General features: G+C 47.5%; 1 protein-coding gene across 4 annotated transcripts in view; it reads left to right on the forward strand.

Annotated features, from left to right (window-relative positions):
• Positions 1 to 27,162, forward strand: part of LOC142384530 (receptor-type tyrosine-protein phosphatase beta-like) — a 98,205-nt gene that overhangs the window by 19,751 nt on the left and 51,292 nt on the right. For 3 of the 4 annotated variants that reach the window (XM_075470826.1, XM_075470827.1, XM_075470828.1), the window contains exons 4-13: positions 3,201 to 3,512; positions 8,628 to 8,891; positions 9,981 to 10,244; positions 10,657 to 10,935; positions 11,015 to 11,281; positions 11,363 to 11,629; positions 18,200 to 18,463; positions 22,973 to 23,236; positions 23,970 to 24,233; positions 25,619 to 25,882. In XM_075470826.1, the coding sequence (XP_075326941.1) occupies positions 3,201 to 3,512; positions 8,628 to 8,891; positions 9,981 to 10,244; positions 10,657 to 10,935; positions 11,015 to 11,281; positions 11,363 to 11,629; positions 18,200 to 18,463; positions 22,973 to 23,236; positions 23,970 to 24,233; positions 25,619 to 25,882 (2,709 nt within the window). The remainder of the gene's footprint in view (positions 1 to 3,200; positions 3,513 to 8,627; positions 8,892 to 9,980; positions 10,245 to 10,656; positions 10,936 to 11,014; positions 11,282 to 11,362; positions 11,630 to 18,199; positions 18,464 to 22,972; positions 23,237 to 23,969; positions 24,234 to 25,618; positions 25,883 to 27,162) is intronic. The other variant, XM_075470829.1, reaches the window with a different exon arrangement.

The following is a 27,162-nucleotide window of genomic DNA, read 5'->3' on the forward strand; positions in this document are numbered from 1 at the left end:
CAGACTTTTACAGAATAAAAGCCTGTGAGCAACAGACTTTTACAAAATAAAAGCCTGTGAGCAACAGACTTTTACAGAATAAAAGCCTGTGAGCAACAGACTTTTACAAAAATAAAAGCCTGTGAGCAACAGACTTTTACAAAATAAAAGCCTGTGAGCAGCAGACTTTTACAAAAATAAAAGCCTGTGAGCAGCAGACTTTTACAAAAATAAAAGCCTGTGAGCAACAGACTTTTACAAAATAAAAGCCTGTGAGCAACAGACTTTTACAAAAATAAAAGCCTGTGAACGACAGACTTTTACAAAAATAAAAGCCTGTGAGCAACAGACTTTTACAAAATAAAAGCCTGAAAAAAATGTTTAAAAAAAGAAAAAAATTTAATAAAAAAAATTTAATAAAAAAATAAAACCTGCGTTAATGCGCGATAAAATATTTACCGGCGTTAAATAATTAACGAGTTAACTCGCCCAGCCCTAATTAAAAGCTCCAACCACGCAGAATCAATAAAAATGGGTACAAGCCGGTGTGTTTGGTTCTTGTTCCGTGTTTGGTGCTGGTTCCGTGTTTGGATCTGGTTCCGTGTTTGGATCTGGTTCCGTGTTTGGATCTGGTTCCGTGTTTGGATCTGGTTCCGTGTTTGGTTCTGGTTCTTGTTCCGTGTTTGGTTCTGGTTCCGTGTTTGGTTCTTTGGTTCTTTGGTTCTTTTTCCGTGTTTGGTTCTGGTTCTGTGCTTGGTTCTGGTTCCGTGTTTGGTTCTTTGGTTCTGGTTCCGTGTTTGGTGCTGGTTCTGGTTCCGTGTTTGGTTCTGGTTCCGTGTTTTGTTCTTTGGTTCTGGTTCCGTGTTTGGTGCTGGTTCTGGTTCCGTGTTTGGTTCTTTGGTTCTGGTTCTGGTTCCGTGCTTGGTTCTGGTTCCGTGTTTGGTTCTGGTTCTGGTTTCGTGTTTGGTTCTGGTTCTGGTTTCGTGTTTGGTTCTGGTTCAGTGTTTGGTTCTTTGGTGCTGGTTCCGTGTTTGGTTCTGGTTCCGTGTTTGGTTCTGGTTCTGGTTTCGTGTTTGGTTCTGGTTCCGTGTTTGGTGCTGGTTTTGGTTCCGTGTTCGGTTCTGGTTCTAGTTTCGTGTTTGGTTCTGGTTCCGTGCTTGGATCTGGTTCCGTGTTTGGTTCTGGTTCTGGTTTCGTGTTTGGTTCTGGTTCCGTGTTTGGTTCTTTGGTTCTGGTTCCGTGCTTGGTTCTGGTTCCGTGTTTGGTTCTGGTTCTGGTTTCGTGCTTGGTTCTGGTTCCGTGTTTGGTTCTGGTTCTGGTTTCTTGTTTGGTTCTGGTTCCATGTTTGGTTCTGGTTCTGGTTTCTTGCTTGGTTCTGGTTCCGTGTTTGGTGCTGGTTTTGGTTCCGTGTTTGGTGCTGGTTCTGGTTTCGTGTTTGGTTCTGGTTCCGTGTTTGGTTCTTTGGTTCTGGTTCTGGTTCCGTGCTTGGTTCTGGTTTCGTGTTTGGTTCTGGTTCTGGTTTCGTGTTTGGTTCTGGTTCCGTGCTTGGTTCTGGTTCCGTAATTGGTTCTAGTTTCGTGTTTGGTTCTGGTTCCGTGCTTGGTTCTGGTTCCGTGTTTGGTTCTGGTTCTGGTTTCGTGTTTGGTTCTGGTTCCGTGTTTGGTTCTTTGGTTCTGGTTCCGTGCTTGGTGCTGGTTCTGGTTCCGTGTTTGGTTCTTTGGTTCTGGTTCCGTGTTTGGTGCTGGTTCTGGTTCCGTGTTTGGTTCTTTGGTTCTGGTTCTGGTTGCGTGCTTGGTTCTGGTTCCGTGTTTGGTTCTGGTTCTGATTTCGTGTTTGGTTCTGGTTTCGTGTTTGGTTCTGATTCAGTGTTTGGTTCTTTGGTGCTGGTTCCGTGTTTGGTTCTGGTTCCGTGTTTGGTTCTGGTTTCGTGTTTGGTTCTGGTTCCGTGTTTGGTTCTGGTTTCGTGTTTGGTTCTGGTTCCGTGTTTGGTTCTTTGGTTCTGGTTCTGGTTCCGTGCTTGGTTCTGGTTCCCGTGCTTTGTTCTTTGGTTCTGGTTTCGTGTTTGGTTCTGGTTCCGTGCTTGGTTCTGGTCCCGTGCTTGGTTCTGGTTCCGTGTTTGGTTCTGGTTCTGGTTTCGTGTTTGGTTTTGGTTCCGTGTTTGGTTCTTTGGTTCTGGTTCCGTGCTTTGTTCTTTGGTTCTGGTTTCGTGTTTGGTTCTGGTTCCGTGCTTGGTTCTGGTCCCGTGCTTTGTTCTTTGGTTCTGGTTTCGTGTTTGGTTTTGGTTCCGTGTTTGGTTCTTTGGTTCTGGTTCCGTGCTTTGTTCTTTGGTTCTGGTTTCGTGTTTGGTTCTGGTTTCGTGTTTGGTTCTGGTTCCATGCTTTGTTCTTTGGTTCTGGTTTCGTGTTTGGTTCTGGTTCCGTGCTTGGTTCTGGTCCCGTGCTTGGTTCTGGTTCCGTGTTTGGTTCTGGTTCTGGTTTCGTGTTTGGTTCTGGTTCCGTGCTTGGTTCTGGTTCCCGTGCTTTGTTCTTTGGTTCTGGTTTCGTGTTTGGTTCTGGTTCCGTGCTTGGTTCTGGTTCCGTGCTTGGTTCTGGTCCCGTGCTTGGTTCTGGTTTCGTGTTTGGTTCTGGTTTCGTGTTTGGTTCTGGTTCCGTGCTTGGTTCTGGTTCCCGTGCTTTGTTCTTTGGTTCTGGTTCCGTGTTTGGTTCTTTGGTTCTGGTTCCGTGTTTGGTTCTGGATCCGTGCTTGGTTCTGGTTCCCGTGCTTTGTTCTTTGGTTCTGGTTCCGTGTTTGGTTCTTTGGTTCTGGTTCCGTGTTTGGTTCTGGATCCGTGCTTGGTTCTGGTTCCCGTGCTTTGTTCTTTGGTTCTGGTTCCGTGCTTGGTTCTGGTTCGGTGTTTGGTTCTTTGGTTGTGGTTCCGTGCTTGGTTGTGGTTCCGTGCTTGGGTCTGGTTCCCGTGCTTTGTTCTTTGGTTCTGGTTCCGTGTTTGGTTCTTTGGTTCTGGTTCCGTGTTTGGTTCTGGATCCGTGCTTGGTTCTGGTTCCCGTGCTTTGTTCTTTGGTGCTGGTTCCGTGTTTGGTTCTGGTTCCGTGCTTGGTTCTGGTTCGGTGTTTGGTTCTTTGGTTCTGGTTCCGTGCTTGGTTGTGGTTCCGTGCTTGGGTCTGGTTCCGTGCTGTGTTGTGGTTCTGCTCACACTGACTCTGACGGACTCTCCCCTGTCTCAGACCCAGTGGGCCCGGCCCGTCTGGAGGTCCAGCTGGACCCGGCTCAGGTTCAGTGTAAGACGCTTCCTGCGGGTCAGGGTGGATCGTCGGATCTGCGGGTGTTCTGGTCCCGCTCGGCAGGTCACGTGGATCGGTACGATGTGACACTGCGGGACGCCGCCTTCGGATCCGTCCGCAGCACCAGAATCGAGGGGTCCGCAGAACCCCGGGCCGGGTTCAGCTCGCTGACACCCGGGACTCTGTACAGCATCAGCGTGGTGGCGTCGGCCGGCAACAAGAGCGCCGCACCTGTGCACACCTCCGCAGCCACAGGTGAGACACCTGCAGGGGCGGGGCCAGGAGGCTGTGACATCACTTCCTGTCAATAAAGAACCATTCCAGGTTCAAAAAGACACTTTTTGCCTGTGTTCGAAACCGCCTACTACATACTACATACTTCCATACTGCATACTACATACTGCATACTACTTACTGCATACTGCATACTACATACTACATACTACATACTACATACTACATACTTCCATACTGCATACTACATACTGCATACTACATACTGCATACCACATAATCCATACTACTTACTGCATACTACATACTGCATACTACATACTTCATACTACATACTTCCATACTGCATATTACATACTGCATACTTTATACTACATACTGCATACTACATACTACATACTGCATACTACATACTACATACTGCATACTGCATACTGCATACTACATACTGCATACTAAATACTACATACTGCATACTGCATACTACATACTGCATACTGCATACTGCATACTACATACTGCATACTAAATACTACATACTGCATACTGCATACTACATACTGCATACTGCATACTGTATACGACATACTACATACTGCATAATGCATACTGCATACTACATACTGCATACTGCATACTACATACTGCATACTGCATACTACATACTGCATACTACATACTTCCATACTGCATACTACGTACTACATACTGCATACTACATACTACATACTGCATACTACATACTGCATACTGCATACTACATACTGCATACTGCATAATGCATACTGCATACTACATACTGCATACTGCATACTACATACTGCATACTACATACTGCATACCACATAATCCATACTACTTACTGCATACTACATACTGCATACCACATAATCCATACTACTTACTGCATACTACATACTGCATACTACATACTTCATACTACATACTTCCATACTGCATATTACATACTGCATACTTTATACTACATACTGCATACTACATACTACATACTACATACTGCATACTACATACTACATACTGCATACTGCATACTGCATACTACATACTGCATACTAAATACTACATACTGCATACTGCATACTACATACTGCATACTGCATACTGCATACTACATACTGCATACTAAATACTACATACTGCATACTGCATACTACATACTGCATACTGCATACTGTATACGACATACTACATACTGCATAATGCATACTGCATACTACATACTGCATACTGCATACTACATACTGCATACTGCATACTACATACTGCATACTACATACTTCCATACTGCATACTACGTACTACATACTGCATACTACATACTACATACTGCATACTACATACTGCATACTGCATACTACATACTGCATACTGCATAATGCATACTGCATACTGCATACTACATACTGCATACTACATACTGCATACTGCATACTGCATACTACATACTACATACTGCATACTACATACTGCATACTGCATACTACATACTGCATACTGCATAATGCATACTGCATACTGCATACTACATACTGCATACTGCATACTACATACTGCATACCACATAATCCATACTACATACTGCATACTGCATACTGCATACTGCATACTACATACTGCATAATGCATACTGCATACTACATACTGCATACTGCATACTACATACTGCATACTACATACTGCATACTACATACTTCCATACTGCATATTACATACTACATACTATATGCTTCTATACTACATACTACATACTGCATACTGCATACTGCATACTCCATACTACATGCTACATACTACATACTGCATACTACATACTTCCATACTGCATACTACATACTACATACTACATGCTACATACTACATACTACAAACTGCATACTACATACTTCCATACTGCATACTACATACTGCATACTACATACTACATACTACATACTACATACTGCATACTAGATAATCCATACTACATACTGCATACTGCATACTTCCATACTACATACTACATACTGCATACTACATACTACATACTGCATACTGCATACTTCCATACTACATACTACATACTACATACTACATACTGTATACTGCATACTACATACTACATACTGCATACTACATACTGCATACTACATACTACATACTGCATAATGCATACTGCATACTACATACTACATACTTACATACTGCATACTACATACTGCATACTACATACTGCATACTACATACTGCATACTATATACTACATACTGCATACAGCATACTCCATACTACATGCTACATACCACATACTGCATACTACATACTTCCATACTACATACTACGTACTACATATTGCATACTACATACTACATACTGTTTACTACATACTGCACACTGCATACTGCATACTGCATACTACATACTACATACTGCACAATGCATACTGCATACTACATACTACACACTGCATACTACATACTGCATACTACATACTGCATACTACATACTACATACTGCATACTGCATACTACATACTACATACTGCACAATGCATACTGCATACTACATACTACATACTGCATACTACATACTGCATACTACATACTTCCATACTACATACTACATACTACATACTGCATACTGCATACTACATACTGCATACTGCATACTACATACTACATACTGCATACTGCATACTACATACTACATACTGCATACTGCATACTACATACTACATACTGCATACTGCATACTACATACTACATACTGCATACTACATACTACATACTGCATACTGCATACTACATACTACATACTGCATACTACATACTACATACTGCATACTGCATACTACATACTGCATACTACATACTACATACTGCATACTGCATACTACATACTACATACTGCATACTACATACTACATACTACATACTACATACTGCATACTACCTACTACATACTGCATACTACATACTACATACTGCATACTGCATACTGCATACTACATACTACATACTGCATACTACATACTACATACTACATACTACATACTGCATACTACATACTACATACTGCATACTGCATACTACATACTACATACTACATACTGCATACTGCATACTACATACTGCATACTACATACTGCATACTACATACTGCATACTACATACTACATACTGCATACCGCATACTACATACTGCATACTACATACTACATACTGCATACCGCATACTACATACTTCATACTGCATAATGCATACTGCGTACTACATACTGCATACTGCATACTGCATACTACATACTGTATACTACATACTTCCATACTACATACTACATACTACATACTGCATACTGCATACTACATACTACATACTGCATACTACATACTGCATACTGCATACTACATACTTCATACTACATACTACATACTTACATACTTCATACTACATACTGCATACTACATACTGCATACTACATACTGCATACTATATACTACATACTGCATACTGCATACTCCATACTACATGCTACATACCACATACTGCATACTACATACTTCCATACTGCATACTACGTACTACATACTGCATACTACATACTACATACTGTTTACTACATACTGCATACTGCATACTACATACTACATAATGCATACTGCATACTACATACTACATACTGCATACTACATACTGCATACTGCATACTACATACTGTTTACTACATACTGCATACTGCATACTCCATACTACATACTGTTTACTGCATACTACATACTACATACTGCATACTACATACTGTATACTGCATACTACATACTGTTTACTACATACTGCATACTGCATACTACATACTACATACTGCATAATGCATACTGCATACTACATACTACATACTGCATACTACATACTACATACTGTTTACTACATACTGCATACTGCATACTGCATAATGCATACTACATACTGTTTACTACATACTGCATACTGCATACTGCATACTACATACTACATACTGCATAATGCATACTGCATACTACATACTACATACTGCATACTACACACTACATACTGTTTACTACATACTGCATACTACATACTACATACTGCATACTGCATACTGCATACTGCATACTACATAATCCATACTACATACTGCATACTACATAATCCATACTACATACTGCATACTGCATACTACATAATCCATACTACATACTGCATACTGCATACTACATACTGCATACTGCATACTACATACTGCATACTACATAATCCATACTACATACTGCATACTGCATACTACATACTACATACTGGATACTGCAGACTACATACTACATACTGCATACTACATACTGCATACTACATAATCCATACTACATACTGCATACTGCATACTACATACTACATACTCCATACTACATACTGCAGACTACATACTCATCGATCAGACAGTATGCAGAGCGTTTACCCACAATGCATTTCGCTCCTGCCCGAGCCAAAATCAGCCGGCCTGAAGCTGATTTCTCTTAAGCTCTAAACTCTGTAAACTTTAGCAACATTTGAAACATTTTCAGGAGAGAAAGTAGTCGTTTAGATCCCCAACGTGTTGAAAACCTGACAAAATACCGGCTGTTCACCATTTTGTTCCCACGAATTCGGCGCTACTAAAGCTAGCCTCAGTGAGCTAACACACTTCCGGTTATTTTCACAAAATAAAATACCCGTTGCCTTTTATCATAGGGAAAGCCATTACCATACAATTGGTGCTTTTGTTTTGAAAACAGGAAGTGAACCTACCCTCGTTGTAGCTAGCTTGAAACTGCCGTTTTGACAGGAAATGATGATCGGCGACGTCACGTTATGTTGCATCTTGGGTAGTTTGAGTATGAGTAGTAACCTCATGATGCATACCAACATTTCGGAGAATCTAGTATGCATCCGGGAACTTAAAAAAGTTAAAGTTAGTAGGAGTAGTAGGAGTAGTAGGAGAAGTAGGCAGTTACGAACACAGCCTTTCTCTTCAGTCAGAGACAGAAAAACCTCTGACTTCTGATGTGTATCTAAGTTCTGACCCGGCAGCTCAGTTCCTTCCACGGTTCCTGAGGTAACTCTGGTTCTGGGTGTTTCCTGCAGCCCCCTCTGCGGTGGACGGGCTGCGGGCGGCGCCATCGTCCTCAGGCGGCCTCAGCGTGTTTTGGCGGGCCGGTCGCGGTCGGACGGAGAACTTCAGGGTTCTGCTGCAGAACCGGGCCGGAGTTCTGCTGAGGAACATCACTCTGAGTAACAGCACCACCTCTGTCCAGCTGGGGGAACTGCAGCCGGGGACGCTGTACACCATCACCGTGGTGACGGAGGCCGTCGGCTTGCAGAGCGCCGCCTCCACACAGGCCGTCACAGGTCAGTATTATGGGATGTTTCTGCAGCCTCACTTTTCAGTGTTGGTCAGTATTATGGGATGTTTCTGCAGTTGAATTGAATTGAATTGAATTGAAGAATTTTGTTTGTATGCATGACAATAAATCTGATCTTAATCCTAATATTAATCTTAATGTTAAAGGTGACATAGAAATCCGTCTTCCTGTTCCTGGGAGCATATATTAGGGTGTCACCAGCAGGTGTAAAACTCCCCCAAAACACAACCCTGGTATTTTACTGTTTTGTTTTACTGTTAATGAGAAAGCATTGTTTGCTAGCATCTGCTGCTAGCTTACAGCTACACTGCTCACCTGTTTCCCTCTGGGATCAACAGAGGAACTATCTGTATCTGTATATAGAGCTGGAGGGTTGTTGGTCTGACTGCAGGCATCATTATGTCTGTGTTTCTGGATTAAATCACACAGCAGATGTCCAGCTGTTGGTGGCAGCTAACGTACGTAAACACACCGTAACTCTCCACAGCAGCATGACGGCGTGTCAGAAACGAATCCTTTACCGTCTCTGGCAGAAAGATAAGAAATGACCTCAAAGTCAAGTAAAGGCTGCCATGAATCTTTAGTTTATACTTTTTAGACAGATAGATTGGTAAATCATCTGCAAAACAGAGGAATGAAATCATATTTTTCTTAAAAATGAACCAAGGAAAAACCTGGTTGGGTTTTTCCAAAATGGTTGGGTCCAAAATGGAGCCCTGAGGAGCTCCTCATGTGAGTGTGGACCATACCCCGAGCTCCTCCCTACTGATGACATCATACGGGTGGTGAAAGGGAAAAGCTGTGATTGGTCAGGGATCAAACAGCATTCAGACCTGAGTGGGCGAGGACTGCTGCAGCCCAGAATCTGACCACATGACCACAAAGAGATTTGGTTTCGGATGACGTTTCCAATTAATAAATGGAAAACAATTAAAGGAGTCCAATGAAACTTTTGCTCAGCCTGGTGAGGAAAGGTCAGAGGTCACTGAGGCTGGTTACAGGTTTCAGGTATCAGATGAGCTGGTTGTGTTACAGTGAAGGAAACATGAGTAACGTGCCCCCTCCTCCCCCTCAGTCCCAGATGCCGTGTCAGATCTGATCCTGGACAACGACGGCAGCTCAGAGCACCTGCGGGCCGCCTGGACGCCACCCAGAGGCGGCGTGGACACGTACCAGGTGACCCTGTGGGCTCCGGGATCGACCCCGCAGCGACACAACCTGGCCCCCAACACCACCCAGGTGCTGTTCGAGGGTCTGGTCCCCGGACGCAGCTACCAGCTGTCGGTCAGCTCCTCGGCTGGAGGTCGGAGCTCAGAGAGCAGAACCACCGGCAGAACAGGTGAGTCCAGTCCGTCCGGGAACCAGGAACATGAACATAAACCCAGAATCTGAGTCAGAACCAGAGTTAGTTCAGCTCTGAGCAGCTTTAAAGTGAATATCTGCAGATGTTTCCATGGTAACAGCTGCAGAGATTCACTGAAACATGTTCCAACATGAACATAAACCCAGAATCTGAGGCAGAACCAGAGTTAGTTCAGTTCTGAGCAGCTTTAAAGTGAATATCTGCAGATGTTTCCATGGTAACAGCTGCAGAGATTCACTGAAACATGTTCCAACATGAACATAAACCCAGAATCTGAGGCAGAACCAGAGTTAGTTCAGTTCTGAGCAGCTTTAAAGTGAATATCTGCAGATGTTTCCATGGTAACAGCTGCAGAGATTCACTGAAACATGTCCTCCTGCTGTTTCAGTACCCGGCCCGGTCTCAGATCTGTCCATGTCCAGCGGCGGCGGCGGCGGCAGCGCACTGCGCCTCAGCTGGTCGCCCCCCAGAGGCGACTGGGAGAACTACAGCGTCCTGCTGATGAACGCCTCGGCGGTTCTGCTGAAGCGGACCCTCAGTAAGCAGAGCCGGCAGCTCGTCCTGTCCATCAGCAGCCTGGGCCTGGTGCCGGGACGCCTCTACACTGCAGAGCTCACCGTGCACAGCGGCATTCTGGGTAACGTGGCCCGCTGCAGCAGCCGGCTGGGTGAGTCTTCTTTGGTTTGAACCTGTTTAAGGAGTTTTATTCATAAAGCTCTGATTCACGGGTCCTCTCCCCCCCTCAGCGCCCCGCCCCGTGCAGCAGCTCTCCGTCCGTCAGGCCGATGAGACCTCGCTGAGCGTCCGGTGGGCTCGGCCCGTCGGACAGTGGGACGCCTTCACGGCGCTGCTCGCAGAGGCGGACCCCCCCTCCACCGCGTCCCAGAGGACCCTCAGCTGGGGGGCCACGGGGTGCAGCTTCCTCGGCCTGACCTCAGGACGCCGCTACACCGTTACCGTGACGACCAACAGCGGCAACCTGAGCAGCTCCGCCTCTCTGACGGCTTGGACCGGTAAGTTCTGGTGGTTCTGGTTGGGTTTGGGTCACAGAGGGGGGGATGATCAGCTCACCTGACCTCTGACCTTCCCCTCAGCGCCGGCTCAGGTCCGCCTGCTGCAGGTCTCCAACCTCGGCGCCGCCGGCAGCCTGTGGACGCAGTGGGAACCGGCCTCCGGAGACCTGGACTCCTACCGGGTCCTGCTGGTCCACGACAGCAGCATCATCAAGAACGAGAGCGTGGCGGCGGGCGCCAGCAGCGCCGGCTTCCAGGCTCTGAGGGCGGGAGCCCTGTATCGGGTGGTGGTCACCACCATCAGGGCCGGACTCAGCTCCAGACAGGCCGTGGCCGAGGGCCGCACAGGTGAGTCCACCCGTCAGAGCCGCCGTCAGAACCGCCGTCAGAACCGCCGTCAGAACTGGGTCTAAACTGGGTTCTGTTCCACCGAGCAGGTTCCTCACTTCAGGTTCTGGTTCTCAGCATCATGAGACCGGTTCTGCCATCCTGATACCGATCAGGTTATTAACCAGCAGATAACCAGCTGATAACCAGCTGATAACCAGCAGATAACCAGCATGTTGCTGGTTAGTTAAAGCAGATAACCAGCAGATAACCAGCTGATAACCAGCTGATAACCAGCAGATAACCAGCATGTTGCTGGTTAGTTAAAGCAGATAACCAGCTGATAACCAGCATCTTGTTGGTTAGTTAAAGCAGATAACGAGTATATAACCAGCAGATAACCAGCAGATAACCAGCAGATAACCAGCAGATAACCAGCTGATAACCAGCAGATAACCAGCAGATAACCAGCAGATAACCAGCTGATAACCAGCAGATAACCAGCAGATAACCAGCAGATAACCAGCTGGATCTGCTCTGTAATGCAGAACAGATCCAGAACCAAACTGATCCAGGTAAAGTGCTTCACAAGGAAGCTGGCAGAACCCAGGTTATCTCAGGTTATCTCAGGTTATGTCAGGTTATCTCAGCTTATCATGAACTTTATCACTTTAATGGTTCTTGATAATGGTTGGTTTTAATAATAATGTTTGGGTTTAATAATAATGGTTGGGTTTAATAATAATGGTTGGTTGGTTTTAATAATAATGGTTGGTTTTAATAATAATGGTTGGGTTTAATAATAATGGTTGGTTGGTTTTAATAATAATGGTTGGTTTTAATAATAATGGTTGGTTTTAATAATAATGGTTGGGTTTAATAATAATGGTTGGTTTTAATAATAGTGGTTGGGTTTAATAATAATGGTTGGGTTTAATAATAATGGTTGGGTTTAATAATAATGGTTGGGTTTAATAATAATGGTTGGGTTTAATAATAATGGTTGGTTGGTTTTAATAATAATGGTTGGTTGGTTTTAATAATAATGGTTGGGTTTAATAATAATGGTTGGGTTTAATAATAATGGTTGGTTTTAATAATAATGGTTGGGTTTAATAATAATGGTTGGTTTTAATAATAATGGTTGGGTTTAATAATAATGGTTGGTTTTAATAATAATGGTTGGGTTTAATAATAATGGTTGGGTTTAATAATAATGGTTGGTTGGTTTTAATAATAATGGTTGGGTTTAATAATAATGGTTGGTTTTAATAATAATGGTTGGTTTTAATAATAATGGTTGGGTTTAATAATAATGGTTGGGTTTAATAATAATGGTTGGTTTTAATAATAATGGTTGGGTTTAATAATACTGGTTGGTTTTAATAATAATGGTTGGGTTTAATAATAATGGTTGGTTGGTTTTAATAATAATGGTTGGGTTTAATAATAATGGTTGGTTGGTTTTAATAATAATGGTTGGTTGGTTTTAATAATAATGGTTGGGTTTAATAATAATGGTTGGTTGGTTTTAATAATAATGGTTGGGTTTAATAATAATGGTTGGTTGGTTTTAATAATAATGGTTGGGTTTAATAATAATGGTTGGTTTTAATAATAATGGTTGGTTTTAATAATAATGGTTGGTTTTAATAATAATGGTTGGTTTTAATAATAATGGTTGGGTTTAATAATAATGGTTGGGTTTAATAATAATGGTTGGTTTTAATAATAATGGTTGGGTTTAATAATAATGGTTGGGTTTAATAATAATGGTTGGTTTTAATAATAATGGTTGGGTTTAATAATACTGGTTGGTTTTAATAATAATGGTTGGGTTTAATGATAATGGTTGGTTTTAATAATAATGGTTGGTTTTAATAATAATGGTTGGGTTTAATAATAATGGTTGGGTTTAATAATAATGGTTGGGTTTAATAATAATGGTTGGTTGGGTTTAATAATAATGGTTGGGTTTAATAATAATGGTTGGGTTTAATAATTATGGTTGGGTTTAATAATAATGGTTGGGTTTAATAATAATGGTTGGGTTTAATAATTATGGTTGGGTTTAATGGTCTAATGAGCTGAGCTCAGAGCTGATCTGGAGAGAAAAAAAGAGAAAAATATGAACTCAGAGGAGAAAGTTCTGCTCAGAAAAGCACCAACATTAAATCTGTTTCCTGATCCTTAACAGTCGGCTGTACGTGGAACAAGCTCCAGCCTGAATCTTCTCATTGAACTTCATCTTTAATATTTTACCTTCTTGTTTTCTGATGTTGATAAAGGCCAAAATAACACCTCAGCATCAGGTTTTACTTCATTTAAGAGACTCAGACTTTCTTTTATTGTCATTGCACAAAAATCCCACGTGAGTTTTGACAACGAAAAGTCGTTCCTCGACTTCCGGTCAACATTGCTAGATTGCTAGATATTCAAGCTATACAGATATAAAGCAATACAGACTGTACAATATAAAAACGGTATGGAAGTGCTATGTGCCAGCACTCGGAATAAAGAATATAAAAAATATAAAAAACAAATAAAATGCACTTAGTGCAAAAGTGTTGCTAAAATATTGCACTCAGCCTAAGGGAAGTTGCACAAACAGAAGTGTGTAAAGTACAGATGTGCGAGTAATTGTCCATGTCAATGGGGGGGGGGTTGTTGTTATGTGGGGGAGATGGATGATGGATTAAAGAGCGTCGGCGACACTCTGGACCAAACGCTCCCGTGTGTGTTGGGCTGAAACAGGATATTATTGAAAAGCAGGAATTTCGGAGGAATTTTCAGGAAGTGTCGAGGACGTCAACAACACAAAAGAAGCTCAGAGGCTTCCCGTCGGGTTAGGGTTAGGGTTGGCTGAAGGAACTCCGCAAACATCCCAACACATCCTGGAAATGATGCTCCAGTCCTACCAGGATCAAACCAGGATCAGACCAGGATCAGACCAGGATCAGACCAGGATCAGACCAGGATCAGACCAGGATCACACCAGGATCAGACCAGGATCACACCAGGATCACACCAGGATCAGACCAGGATCACACCAGGATCACACCAGGATCACACCAGGATCACACCAGGATCACACCAGGATCAGACCAGGATCAGACCAGGATCAGACCAGGATCACACCAGGATCAGACCAGGATCAGACCAGGATCACACCAGGATCACACCAGGATCAGACCAGGATCACACCAGGATCACACCAGGATCACACCAGGATCACACCAGGATCAGACCAGGATCACACCAGGATCAGACCAGGATCACACCAGGATCAGACCAGGATCACACCAGGATCAGACCAGGATCACACCAGGATCACACCAGGATCAGACCAGGATCACACCAGGATCACACCAGGATCAGACCAGGATCACACCAGGATCACACCAGGATCAGACCAGGATCACACCAGGATCAGACCAGGATCACACCAGGATCAGACCAGGATCACACCAGGATCAGACCAGGATCAGACCAGGATCAGACCAGGATCAGACCAGGATCAGACCAGGATCACACCAGGATCACACCAGGATCACACCAGGATCAGACCAGGATCAGACCAGGATCAGACCAGGATCACACCAGGATCAGACCAGGATCAGACCAGGATCACACCAGGATCACACCAGGATCAGACCAGGATCACACCAGGATCACACCAGGATCAGACCAGGATCACACCAGGATCACACCAGGATCACACCAGGATCACACCAGGATCAGACCAGGATCAGACCAGGATCAGACCAGGATCACACCAGGATCAGACCAGGATCACACCAGGATCAGACCAGGATCAGACCAGGATCACACCAGGATCAGACCAGGATCACACCAGGATCACACCAGGATCACACCAGGATCACACCAGGATCACACCAGGATCAGACCAGGATCAGACCAGGATCACACCAGGATCACACCAGGATCAGACCAGGATCAGACCAGGATCAGACCAGGATCAGACCAGGATCACACCAGGATCAGACCAGGATCAGACCAGGATCAGACCAGGATCAGACCAGGATCACACCAGGATCACACCAGGATCAGACCAGGATCACACCAGGATCAGACCAGGATCAGACCAGGATCACACCAGGATCACACCAGGATCACACCAGGATCACACCAGGATCAGACCAGGATCACACCAGGATCACACCAGGATCAGACCAGGATCAGACCAGGATCACACCAGGATCAGACCAGGATCACACCAGGATCAGACCAGGATCACACCAGGATCAGACCAGGATCACACCAGGATCAGACCAGGATCACACCAGGATCACACCAGGATCACACCAGGATCAGACCAGGATCAGACCAGGATCAGACCAGGATCACACCAGGATCACACCAGGATCACACCAGGATCAGACCAGGATCACACCAGGATCACACCAGGATCAGACCAGGATCACACCAGGATCAGACCAGGATCAGACCAGGATCACACCAGGATCAGACCAGGATCACACCAGGATCACACCAGGATCACACCAGGATCAGACCAGGATCAGACCAGGATCACACCAGGATCACACCAGGATCAGACCAGGATCAGACCAGGATCAGACCAGGATCACACCAGGATCAGACCAGGATCAGACCAGGATCACACCAGGATCAGACCAGGATCACACCAGGATCACACCAGGATCACACCAGGATCACACCAGGATCAGACCAGGATCACACCAGGATCAGACCAGGATCAGACCAGGATCACACCAGGATCACACCAGGATCAGACCAGGATCACACCAGGATCAGACCAGGATCACACCAGGATCACACCAGGATCAGACCAGGATCAGACCAGGATCACACCAGGATCACACCAGGATCACACCAGGATCACACCAGGATCAGACCAGGATCAGACCAGGATCAGACCAGGATCAGACCAGGATCAGACCAGGATCACACCAGGATCACACCAGGATCACACCAGGATCAGACCAGGATCACACCAGGATCAGACCAGGATCAGACCAGGATCAGACCAGGATCACACCAGGATCACACCAGGATCACACCAGGATCAGACCAGGATCACACCAGGATCAGACCAGGATCAGACCAGGATCACACCAGGATCACACCAGGATCAGACCAGGATCAGACCAGGATCACACCAGGATCACACCAGGATCAGACCAGGATCAGACCAGGATCAGACCAGGATCACACCAGGATCACACCAGGATCACACCAGGATCACACCAGGATCAGACCAGGATCAGACCAGGATCAGACCAGGATCAGACCAGGATCACACCAGGATCAGACCAGGATCAGACCAGGATCAGACCAGGATCAGACCAGGATCACACCAGGATCACACCAGGATCAGACCAGGATCAGACCAGGATCAGACCAGGATCAGACCAGGATCACACCAGGATCAGACCAGGATCAGACCAGGATCAGACCAGGATCAGACCAGGATCAGACCAGGATCACACCAGGATCACACCAGGATCACACCAGGATCAGACCAGGATCACACCAGGATCAGACCAGGATCAGACCAGGATCACACCAGGATCACACCAGGATCACACCAGGATCAGACCGGGATCAGACCAGGATCACACCAGGATCACACCAGGATCAGACCAGGATCAGACCAGGATCAGACCAGGATCACACCAGGATCAGACCAGGATCAGACCAGGATCAGACCAGGATCACACCAGGATCACACCAGGATCAGACCAGGATCAGACCAGGATCAGACCAGGATCAGACCAGGATCACACCAGGATCAGACCAGGATCAGACCAGGATCAGACCAGGATCACACCAGGATCACACCAGGATCACACCAGGATCACACCAGGATCACACCAGGATCAGACCAGGATCAGACCAGGATCACACCAGGATCACACCAGGGTCACACCAGGATCAGACCAGGATCACACCAGGATCACACCAGGATCAGACCAGGATCACACCAGGAAAAGAAGATTCCTGGATTATTCGTTAAAGTGATCCTAAAGCATTACCTGTGGGGTGTTCACATGATAAAATGTGGTAAATGTACAGTTTGAACTAGGATCTGATGAGCTCTGATGGAAAAGATCTAGAAGTTTTGAATCAGCTGGAGACGGAGGAGCCCTGAACGAGTTACAGATGCCAGGAGAAGTGCTGAGATCTTATTAAGTTGTAAAAACTGAACATGTTTGCGGTTAGAATAAAATATGACTGCTGGTATTATCTGACAGACTACAGAGACCAGAACCAACAGGACTGATGGACCCAGACAGGCTGAGCTCGGACTGCCGTCACTGAATTTAAGGAACACTTTGATCCATCCAGGATTTAATGTCAGAAAGATAACTGTGGGTTTTATCTCCATATACATGAACTTAATAACTCAGTCTGGTTGTAATTTAGCCAATAATCCGATCCGATCCAATTCTTAGTCAGATTAAGGTGTCTACATGCATTTAGTAACTCAGTCTGATTGTAATTTAGCCAATAATCCGATCCAATCCAATTCTTAGTCAGATTAAGGTGTCTACATGCACTTAACACGCCCCTCCTCCTCCTCATCAGTGCCGGCGGCGGTCACAGACGTCCGGGTCAGTAACAACGGCCGTACGGACTTCCTCACCGTGTCCTGGAACCAGGCTGCGGGGGACGTGGACAGCTACCTGGTCGACCTGATGGACCGGGACAGGACGCTTCACTCCGTGGCCGTCTCCAAGTCCAACCCGGGCTGCGTCTTCAACTCTCTGGTGTCCGGGCGGCTCTACAACATCTCCATCACCACCTGCAGCGGCCCCTACCAGAACCACACCTTCATCCAGGGGAGGACGCGTGAGTTCTGCTTGCTTTGTGTCTCTGAGACTGTTTTAACAGCAGCTTTATGACCACTCTAAAGTTAAGTTAAGCTAAGCTAAGCTAAGCTAAGTTAAGTTAAGTTAAGTTAAGTTAAGTTAAGTTAAGTTAAGTTAAGCTAAGTTAAGTTAAGTTAAGTTAAGCTAAGTTAAGCTAAGTTAAGTTAAGTTAAGCTAAGCTAGGTTAAGATAAGATAAGATAAGTTAAGTTAAGTTAAGTTAAGTTAAACTAGGTTAAGATAAGATAAGATAAGATAAGTTAAGATAAGATAAGATAAGATAAGATAAGATAAGATAAGATAAGATAAGCTAAGCTAAGTTAAGTTAAGTTAAGTTAAGCTAAGCTAGGTTAAGATAAGATAAGTTAAGATAAGATAAGATAAGATAAGCTAAGCTAAGCTAAGCTAAGCTAAGTTAAGTTAAGTTAAGCTAAGCCAGGTTAAGATAAGATAAGATAAGATAAGTTAAGATAAGATAAGATAAGATAAGATAAGATAAGATAAGCTAAGCTAAGCTAAGCTAAGCTAAGCTAAGTTAAGTTAAGTTAAGCTAAGCCAGGTTAAGATAAGATAAGTTAAGTTATGTTAAGATAAGATAAGCTAAGATAGCTCCCCCTTGAGCTGTCACCTTACCGTGGTGGGGGGGTTTGCGTGCCCCAATGAGTCTGGGAGCTATGTTGTCTGGGGCTTTAAGCCCCTGGTAGGGTCACCCATGGCAAACAGATCCTAGATGAGGGACCAGACAAAGAACAGCTCACAAGACCCCTATGATGAGTGATACTTTTGGACGCCGTGTTCCCTTGCCCGGACGCGGGTCACCGGGCCCCCCCCCTGGAGCCAGGCCCAGGGGTGGGGCCCGCCGGCGAGCGCCTGGTGGCCGGGTCTGTGCCCGTGGGGCTCGGTCGGGCACAGCCCGAAGAAATGACACGGGTCCCCCTTCCTACGAGCTCACCACCCGTGGGAGGGGCCATGGGGGTCGGGTGCAATGTGAGCTGGGCGGCAGCCGAAGGCGGGGACCTTGGCGGTCTGATCCTCGGCTACTGAAGCTGGCTCTTGGGACGTGGAACGTCACCTCTCTGCTGGGGAAGGAGCCTGAGCTGGTGCGCGAGGCTGAGCGGTTCCGGCTAGATATAGTCGGACTCACCTCGACGCATGGCTTGGGCTCCGGAACCAGCCTCCTCGAGAGGGGTTGGACTCTCTTCCACTCTGGAGTTGCCCGCGGTGAGAGGCGTAGAGCAGGTGTGGGCATACTTATTGCCCCCCGGCTGTGCGCCTGTACATTGGGGTTCACCCCGGTAGACGAGAGGGTAGCCTCCCTCCGCCTTAGGGTGGGGGGACGGGTCCTGACTGTTGTTTGTGCTTATGCACCGAACGGCAGTTCAGAGTACCCACCCTTTTTGGAGTCCCTGGAGGAGGCACTAGAGAGTGCTCCTCCGGGAGACTCCCTCGTCCTGCTGGGGGACTTCAATGCTCACGTGGGCAATGACAGTGAGACCTGGAGGGGCGTGATTGGGAGGAACGGCCCCCCCGATCTGAATCAGAGTGGTGTTTTGTTGTTGGACTTCTGTGCTCGTCACGGACTGTCCATAACAAACACCATGTTCAGGCATAAGGGGGTCCATATGTGCACTTGGCACCAGGACACCCTAGGCCGCAGCTCGATGATCGACTTTGTAGTCGTATCATCGGACTTGCGGCCGTATGTCCTGGACACTCGGGTGAAGAGAGGGGCGGAGCTGTCAACTGATCACCACCTGGTGGTGAGTTGGCTCCGCTGGTGGGGGAGGAAGCCGGTCAGACCTGGCAGGCCCAAACGTATTGTGAGGGTCTGTTGGGAACGGCTGGCGGAATCCCCTGTAAGGAGGAGTTTCAACTCCCACCTCCGGCAGAGCTTCAACCATGTCCCGGGGGAGGTGGGGGACATTGAGCCCGAATGGGCCATGTTCCGTGCCTCCATTGTTGAGGCGGCCGACCGGAGCTGTGGCCGTAATGTGGTCGGTGCCTGTCGTGGCGGCAATCCCCGAACCCGCTGGTGGACCCCAGTGGTGAGGGAGGCCGTCAGGCTGAAGAAGAAGTCCTATCGGGCCTTTTTGGCCAGTGGGACTCTGGAAGCAGCTGATGGTACCGACGGGCCAAGCGGAACGCAGCCTCGGCGGTTGCTGAGGCAAAAACTCGGGCTTGGGAGGAGTTCGGGGAGGCCATGGAGAACGACTTCCGGACGGCCTCGAGGAGATTCTGGTCCACCATCCGGCGGCTCAGGGGGGGAAGCGGTGCACCGTCAACACCGTGTATGGTGAGGGCGGGGCTCTGCTGACTTCAACTAGGGACGTCGTGAGTCGGTGGAGGGGAATACTTCGAGGGCCTCCTCAATCCTACCGACACGCCTTCTGATGAGGAAGCAGAGTTGGGGAGCTCGGACGTTGGGCCTCCCATTTCTGGGGCTGAGGTTGCCGAGGTGGTCAAAAAACTCCTCGGTGGCCCCGGGGGTGGATGAGGTCCGTCCTGAGTTCCTCAAGGCTCTGGATGTTGTGGGGCTGTCTTGGTTGACACGCCTCTGCAGCATCGCGTGGACATCGGGGGCAGTGCCTCTGGACTGGCAGATCGGGGTGGTGGTCCCCCTCTTTAAAAAGGGGGACCGGAGGGTGTGTTCCAACTATAGGGGGATCACACTCCTCAGCCTCCCTGGTAAGGTCTATTCGGGGGTACTGGAGAGGAGGATCCGCCGGATAGTGGAATCTCGGATTCAGGAGGTGCAGTGTGGTTTTCGTCCTGGCCGTGGAACAGTGGACCAGCTCTATACCCTCCGCAGGATCCTGGAGGGAGCATGGGAGTTCGCCCAACCGGTCTACATGTGTTTTGTGGACTTGGAGAAGGCGTTCGACCGTGTCCCTCGGGGACTCTTGTGGGGGGTGCTCCGGGAGTATGGAGTGCCGGACTCCTTGATATGGGCTGTTCGGTCCCTGTATGACCGGTGTCAGAGTTTGGTCCGCATTGCCGGCAGTAAGTCGGACATGTTTCCTGTGAGGGTTGGACTCCGTCAGGGCTGCCCTTTGTCACCGATTCTGTTCATAATTTTTATGGACAGAGTTTCTAGGCGCAGCCAGGGCGTTGAGGGGGTCCGGTTTGGCGACCTCAGAATCGGGTCTCTGCTCTTTGCGGACGATTTGGTTCTGTTGGCGTCGTCGGGCCGTGACCTTCAGCTCTCACTGGAGCGGTTCGCAGCCGAGTGTGAAGCGGCTGGGATGAGAATCAGCACCTCCAAATCTGAGACCATGGTCCTCGGGCGGAAAAGGGTGGAATGCCCTCTCCGGGTCGGGAATGAGATCCTTCCCCAAGTGGAGGAGTTAAAGTATCTCGGGGTCTTGTTCACGAGTGAGGGACGAATGGAGCAGGAGGTTGACAGACGGATCGGTGCGGCGTCTGCAGTGATGCGGGCTCTGCACCGGCCCGTCGTGGTGAAGAAGGAGCTGAGCCAGAAGGCCAAGCTCTCGATTTACCGGTCAGTCTATGTTCCTACCCTCACCTATGGGCACGAGCTGTGGGTAGTGACCGAAAGAACGAGATCCTACCCTCACCTATGGTCACGAGCTGTGGGTAGGGACCGAAAGAACGAGATCCTACCCTCACCTATGGTCACGAGCTGTGGGTAGGGACCGAAAGAACGAGATCCTACCCTCACCTATGGTCACGAGCTGTGGGTAGGGACCGAAAGAACGAGATCCTACCCTCACCTATGGTCACGAGCTGTGGGTAGGGACCGAAAGAACGAGATCCTACCCTCACCTATGGTCACGAGCTGTGGGTAGTGACCGAGAGAACGAGATCGCGAATACAAGCGGCCGAAATGAGTTTCCTCCGCAGGGTGTCTGGGCTCTCCCTTAGAGATAGGGTGAGAAGCTCGGTCATCCGGGAGGGGCTCGGAGTAGAACCGCTGCTCTTCCGCATCCAGAGGAGTCAGATGAGGTGGCTCGGGCATCTGGTGAGAATGCTGGACGCCTCCCTGTTGAGGTGTTCCGGGCCGTCCCACTGGGAGGAGGCCCCGGGGAAGACCCAGGACACGTTGGAGAGACTATGTCTCTCGGCTGGCCTGGGAACGCCTCGGGGTCCCCCCCAGAAGAGCTGGAGGAAGTGGCCGGGGACAGGGACGTCTGGGTCTCTTTGCTCAAGCTGCTGCCCCCGCGACCCGACCCCCGGACCAGCGGAAGATAATGGATGGATGGAAGCTTAGATAGGTTAAGTTAAGTTAAGTTAAGTTAAGTTAAGTTAAGATAAGATAAGCTAAGATAGGTTAAGTTAAATTAAGCTAAGCTAATATAGGCTAAGCTAAGGTAAGCTAAGTTAAGCTAAGTTCAGGTAAGTCAAGTCAAGTCAAGTCAAGCTAAGCTAAGCTAAGCTAAGCAAAGCTAAATCTTCCCTCTCAGGCTGGACATGATGACTTATGGAGGAACCGAGCCTAATAAACACCAACCCATGTTTCTTTTCTCCGTCAGAGCCAGCGAAGGTGCAGAGCCCCACGGCGACCCACGGGGCTCGGGACGACTACCTGAAGGTTTATTGGCGTCACGCCGCCGGAGACTTCGACCTGTATCAGGTGTTCATCAAACACAACAACACCTTCCTGCAGAACAAGACGGTGCTGAAGACGCAGAGCGACTGCGTGTTCACGGGCCTGGTGCCGGGCCGGCTCTACACGGTGCTGGTGAACACCTGGAGCGGGACGTACGAAACCAGCGCCTCCACCCACGGCCGGACCTGTGAGTGCCCACACTGAAGCTGACAGCCAGAGGCGTGGCAGGCCCTGAACCATATGTGTCAAACTCAAGGCCCGCGGGCCAAATGTGGCCCGCCACGTCACTTTATGTGAACCGCGAGAGCTTAAAAGGTCGGATTGTCTAAAAATAAACAAGTCAAATACATGCAGTGACCAAAAACTACATTTCCCACAATGCATGCCGATTACGTTTCGCGTGAAGTGACGGCATCCTGCCACTAGACTGCAGTGTTTCCAAATCAAGGCGATTTTCCCAACAAGTGGAATTGAGAAATACAAATAATGATCCCAAAATGTCGAGGAAGAAAAAAATTAAGTTAAGTTAAAATAGGTTAAGTTAAGTTAAGTTAAGCTAGGCTAAGTTAAGTTAAGCAAAGCTAAGCTTAGTTAAGCTAAGTTAAGTTAAGTTAAGTTAATAAGTTAAGTTAAGTTAAGTTAAAATAGGTTAAGCTAAGTTAAGTTAAGCTAAGCTAAGCTAAGTTAAGTAAAGTTAAGTTAAGTTAAAATAGGTTAAGCTAAGTTAAGCTAAGCTAAGTTGAGTTAAGTTAAGTAACTTGAATAAGTAATCATTTTTGAATTATTTAACATTAAGGAGTATTTACATTTGTAAGTTACATCTGGCCCTTTGAGGGCAACGATTATGCTGATGTGGCCCTCGGTGAAAATGAGTTTGACGCCCCTGTCCTAAATCACCTAACCACGGTTCTGTGCTTCAGTCCCGGCAGCCGTCCGGTCTCTGGCTCTGGCAGGACGGGGGACGGAGGACCTGCGGGTGACGTGGTCGGCGGCTCTGGGCGACGTGGATCACTACGAGGTGCAGCTGCTGTTCAGCGACATGAAGGTGTTTCCTCCGCTCACGTTGGGCGGCGGCGTGCGAGACTGCGTCCTGTCCTCGCTCACCCCCGGGCGGCTCTACAAGATCCTGGTGTCCACCTTCAGCGGCCCCAACCAGAGGGCCCAGTTCATCGAGGGCCGAACAGGTCAGCCAATCACAGCAGGCCGCCCAATCACAGCAGGCCGCCCAATCACAGCAGGCCGGCCAAACCAAACCAAACCATCCAACCGTCCATCCATCCATCCATCCATCCAACTATCCAACCGTCCATCCATCCATCCATCCATCCATCCATCCATCCATCCATCCATCCATCCAACCATCCATCCAACCATCCAACCATCCATCCAACCATCCATCCATCCATCCATCCATCCATCCATCCATCCATCCATCCAACCATCCATCCATCCATCAAACCATCTATCCATCCATCCATCCATCCATCCATCCATCCAACCATCCATCAAACCATCTATCCATCCATCCATCCATCCATCCATCCATCCATCCATCCATCCAACCATCCATCCATCAAACCATCTATCCATCCATCCATCCATCCAACCATCCATCCATCCATCAAACCATCCATCCATCCATCCATCCATCCATCCATCCATCCATCCATCCATCCATCAAACCATCTATCCATCCATCCATCCATCCATCCATCCATCCATCCATCCATCCATCCATCCATCCAACCATCCATCCATCAAACCATCTATCCATCCATCCATCCAACCATCCATCCATCCATCAAACCATCTATCCATCCATCCATCCATCCATCCATCCAACCATCCATCCATCAAACCATCCATCCATCCATCCATCCAACCATCCATCCATCCATCCATCCATCCATCCATCCATCCATCCATCCATCCAACCATCCAACCATCTATCCATCCATCCATCCAACCATCCATCCATCCATCAAACCATCTATCCATCCATCCATCCATCCATCCAACCATCCATCCAACCATCCATCCATCCATCCATCCATCCATCCATCCATCCAACCATCCATCCAACCATCCAACCATCCATCCAACCATCCATCCATCCATCCATCCAACCATCCATCCAACCATCCAACCATCCATCCAACCATCCATCCATCCATCCATCCATCCATCCATCCATCCATCCAACCATCCATCCAACCATCCAACCATCCATCCAACCATCCATCCATCCATCCATCCAACCATCCATCCATCCATCAAACCATCTATCCATCCATCCATCCAACCATCCTTCCATCCATCAAACCATCTATCCATCCATCCATCCATCCATCCATCCATCCATCCATCCATCCATCCATCCATCCATCCAACCATCTATCCATCCATCCATCCAACCATCCATCCATCCATCAAACCATCTATCCATCCATCCATCCATCCATCCAACCATCCAACCATCCATCCAACCATCCATCCATCCATCCATCCATCCATCCATCCATCCATCCATCCATCCATCCATATGTGACCCAGTCCTGTGTTCCCTCAGCTCCCAGTAAGGTGAAGAACATCCAGGTCAGTAACGGTGGTGACAGCAGCAGCCTGAAGGTGAGCTGGACCCCTGGGCCGGGCGACGTGGACGGATACTCCGTGTTCCTGTTCAGAGAAAGCCGACAGCTGACGGCGCGGGCCGTCCTCAAGCACCAGCACGAGGTGACGTTCGACTCGCTGCAGCCGGGGCAACTGTATGGCGTGATGGTGCAGACGGTGAGCGGCGAGCTGCTGAACAACAGCACCGCCGCCGGGCGCACAGGTGAGGAGAACTGCCCCACAGCCATGTTTCTGCCCCACAGTCCTGTTAACGCCATGTTTTTGCCCCACAGTCCTGTTAACACCATGTTTCTGCCCCATGTTTCTCCCCCACAGTCCCGTTAACATCATGTTTCTGCCCCACAGTCCCGTTAACACCATGTTTCTGCCCCACAGTCCTGTTAACACCATGTTTCTGCCCCATGTTTCTCCCCCACAGTCCTGTTAACATCATGTTTCTGCCCCACAGTCCTGTTAACGCCATGTTTCCGCCCCACAGTCCTGTTAACACCATGTTTCTGCCCCATGTTTCTCCCCCACAGTCCTGTTAACATCATGTTTCTCCCCCACAGTCCTGTTAACATCATGTTTCTGCCCCACAGTCCCGTTAACATCATGTTTCTGCCCCACAGTCCTGTTAACATCATGTTTCTGCCCCACAGTCCTGTTAACATCATGTTTCTGCCCCACAGTCCTGTTAACATCATGTTTCTCCCCCACAGTCCTGTTAACATCATGTTTCTGCCCCACAGTCCTGTTAACATCATGTTTCTCCCCCACAGTCCTGTTAACACCATGTTTCTGCCCCACAGTCCCGTTAACATCATGTTTCTGCCCCACAGTCCTGTTAACATCATGTTTCTGCCCCACAGTCCCGTTAACACCATGTTTCTGCCCCACAGTCCTGTTAACACCATGTTTCTGCCCCATGTTTCTCCCCCACAGTCCTGTTAACACCATGTTTCTGCCCCATGTTTCTCCCCCACAGTCCTGTTAACACCATGTTTCTGCCCCATGTTTCTCCCCCACAGTCCTGTTAACACCATGTTTCTGCCCCATGTTTCTCCCCCACAGTCCTGTTAACACCATGTTTCTGCCCCATGTTTCTGCCCCACAGTCCTGTTAACACCATGTTTCTGCCCCATGTTTCTCCCCCACAGTCCTGTTAACATCATGTTTCTGCCCCACAGTCCCGTTAACATCATGTTTCTCCCCCACAGTCCTGTTAACATCATGTTTCTGCCCCACAGTCCTGTTAACATCATGTTTCTGCCCCACAGTCCTGTTAACACCATGTTTCTGCCCCACAGTCCTGTTAACATCATGTTTCTGCCCCACAGTCCCGTTAACACCATGTTTCTCCCCCACAGTCCTGTTAACACCATGTTTCTGCCCCACAGTCCCGTTAACATCATGTTTCTGCCCCACAGTCCTGTTAACACCATGTTTCTGCCCCACAGTCCCGTTAACATCATGTTTCTGCCCCACAGTCCTGTTAACATC

Source organism: Odontesthes bonariensis, chromosome 7 (genome assembly GCF_027942865.1).
Source record: "Odontesthes bonariensis isolate fOdoBon6 chromosome 7, fOdoBon6.hap1, whole genome shotgun sequence".
NCBI classification, from domain to species: domain Eukaryota; kingdom Metazoa; phylum Chordata; class Actinopteri; order Atheriniformes; family Atherinopsidae; genus Odontesthes; species Odontesthes bonariensis.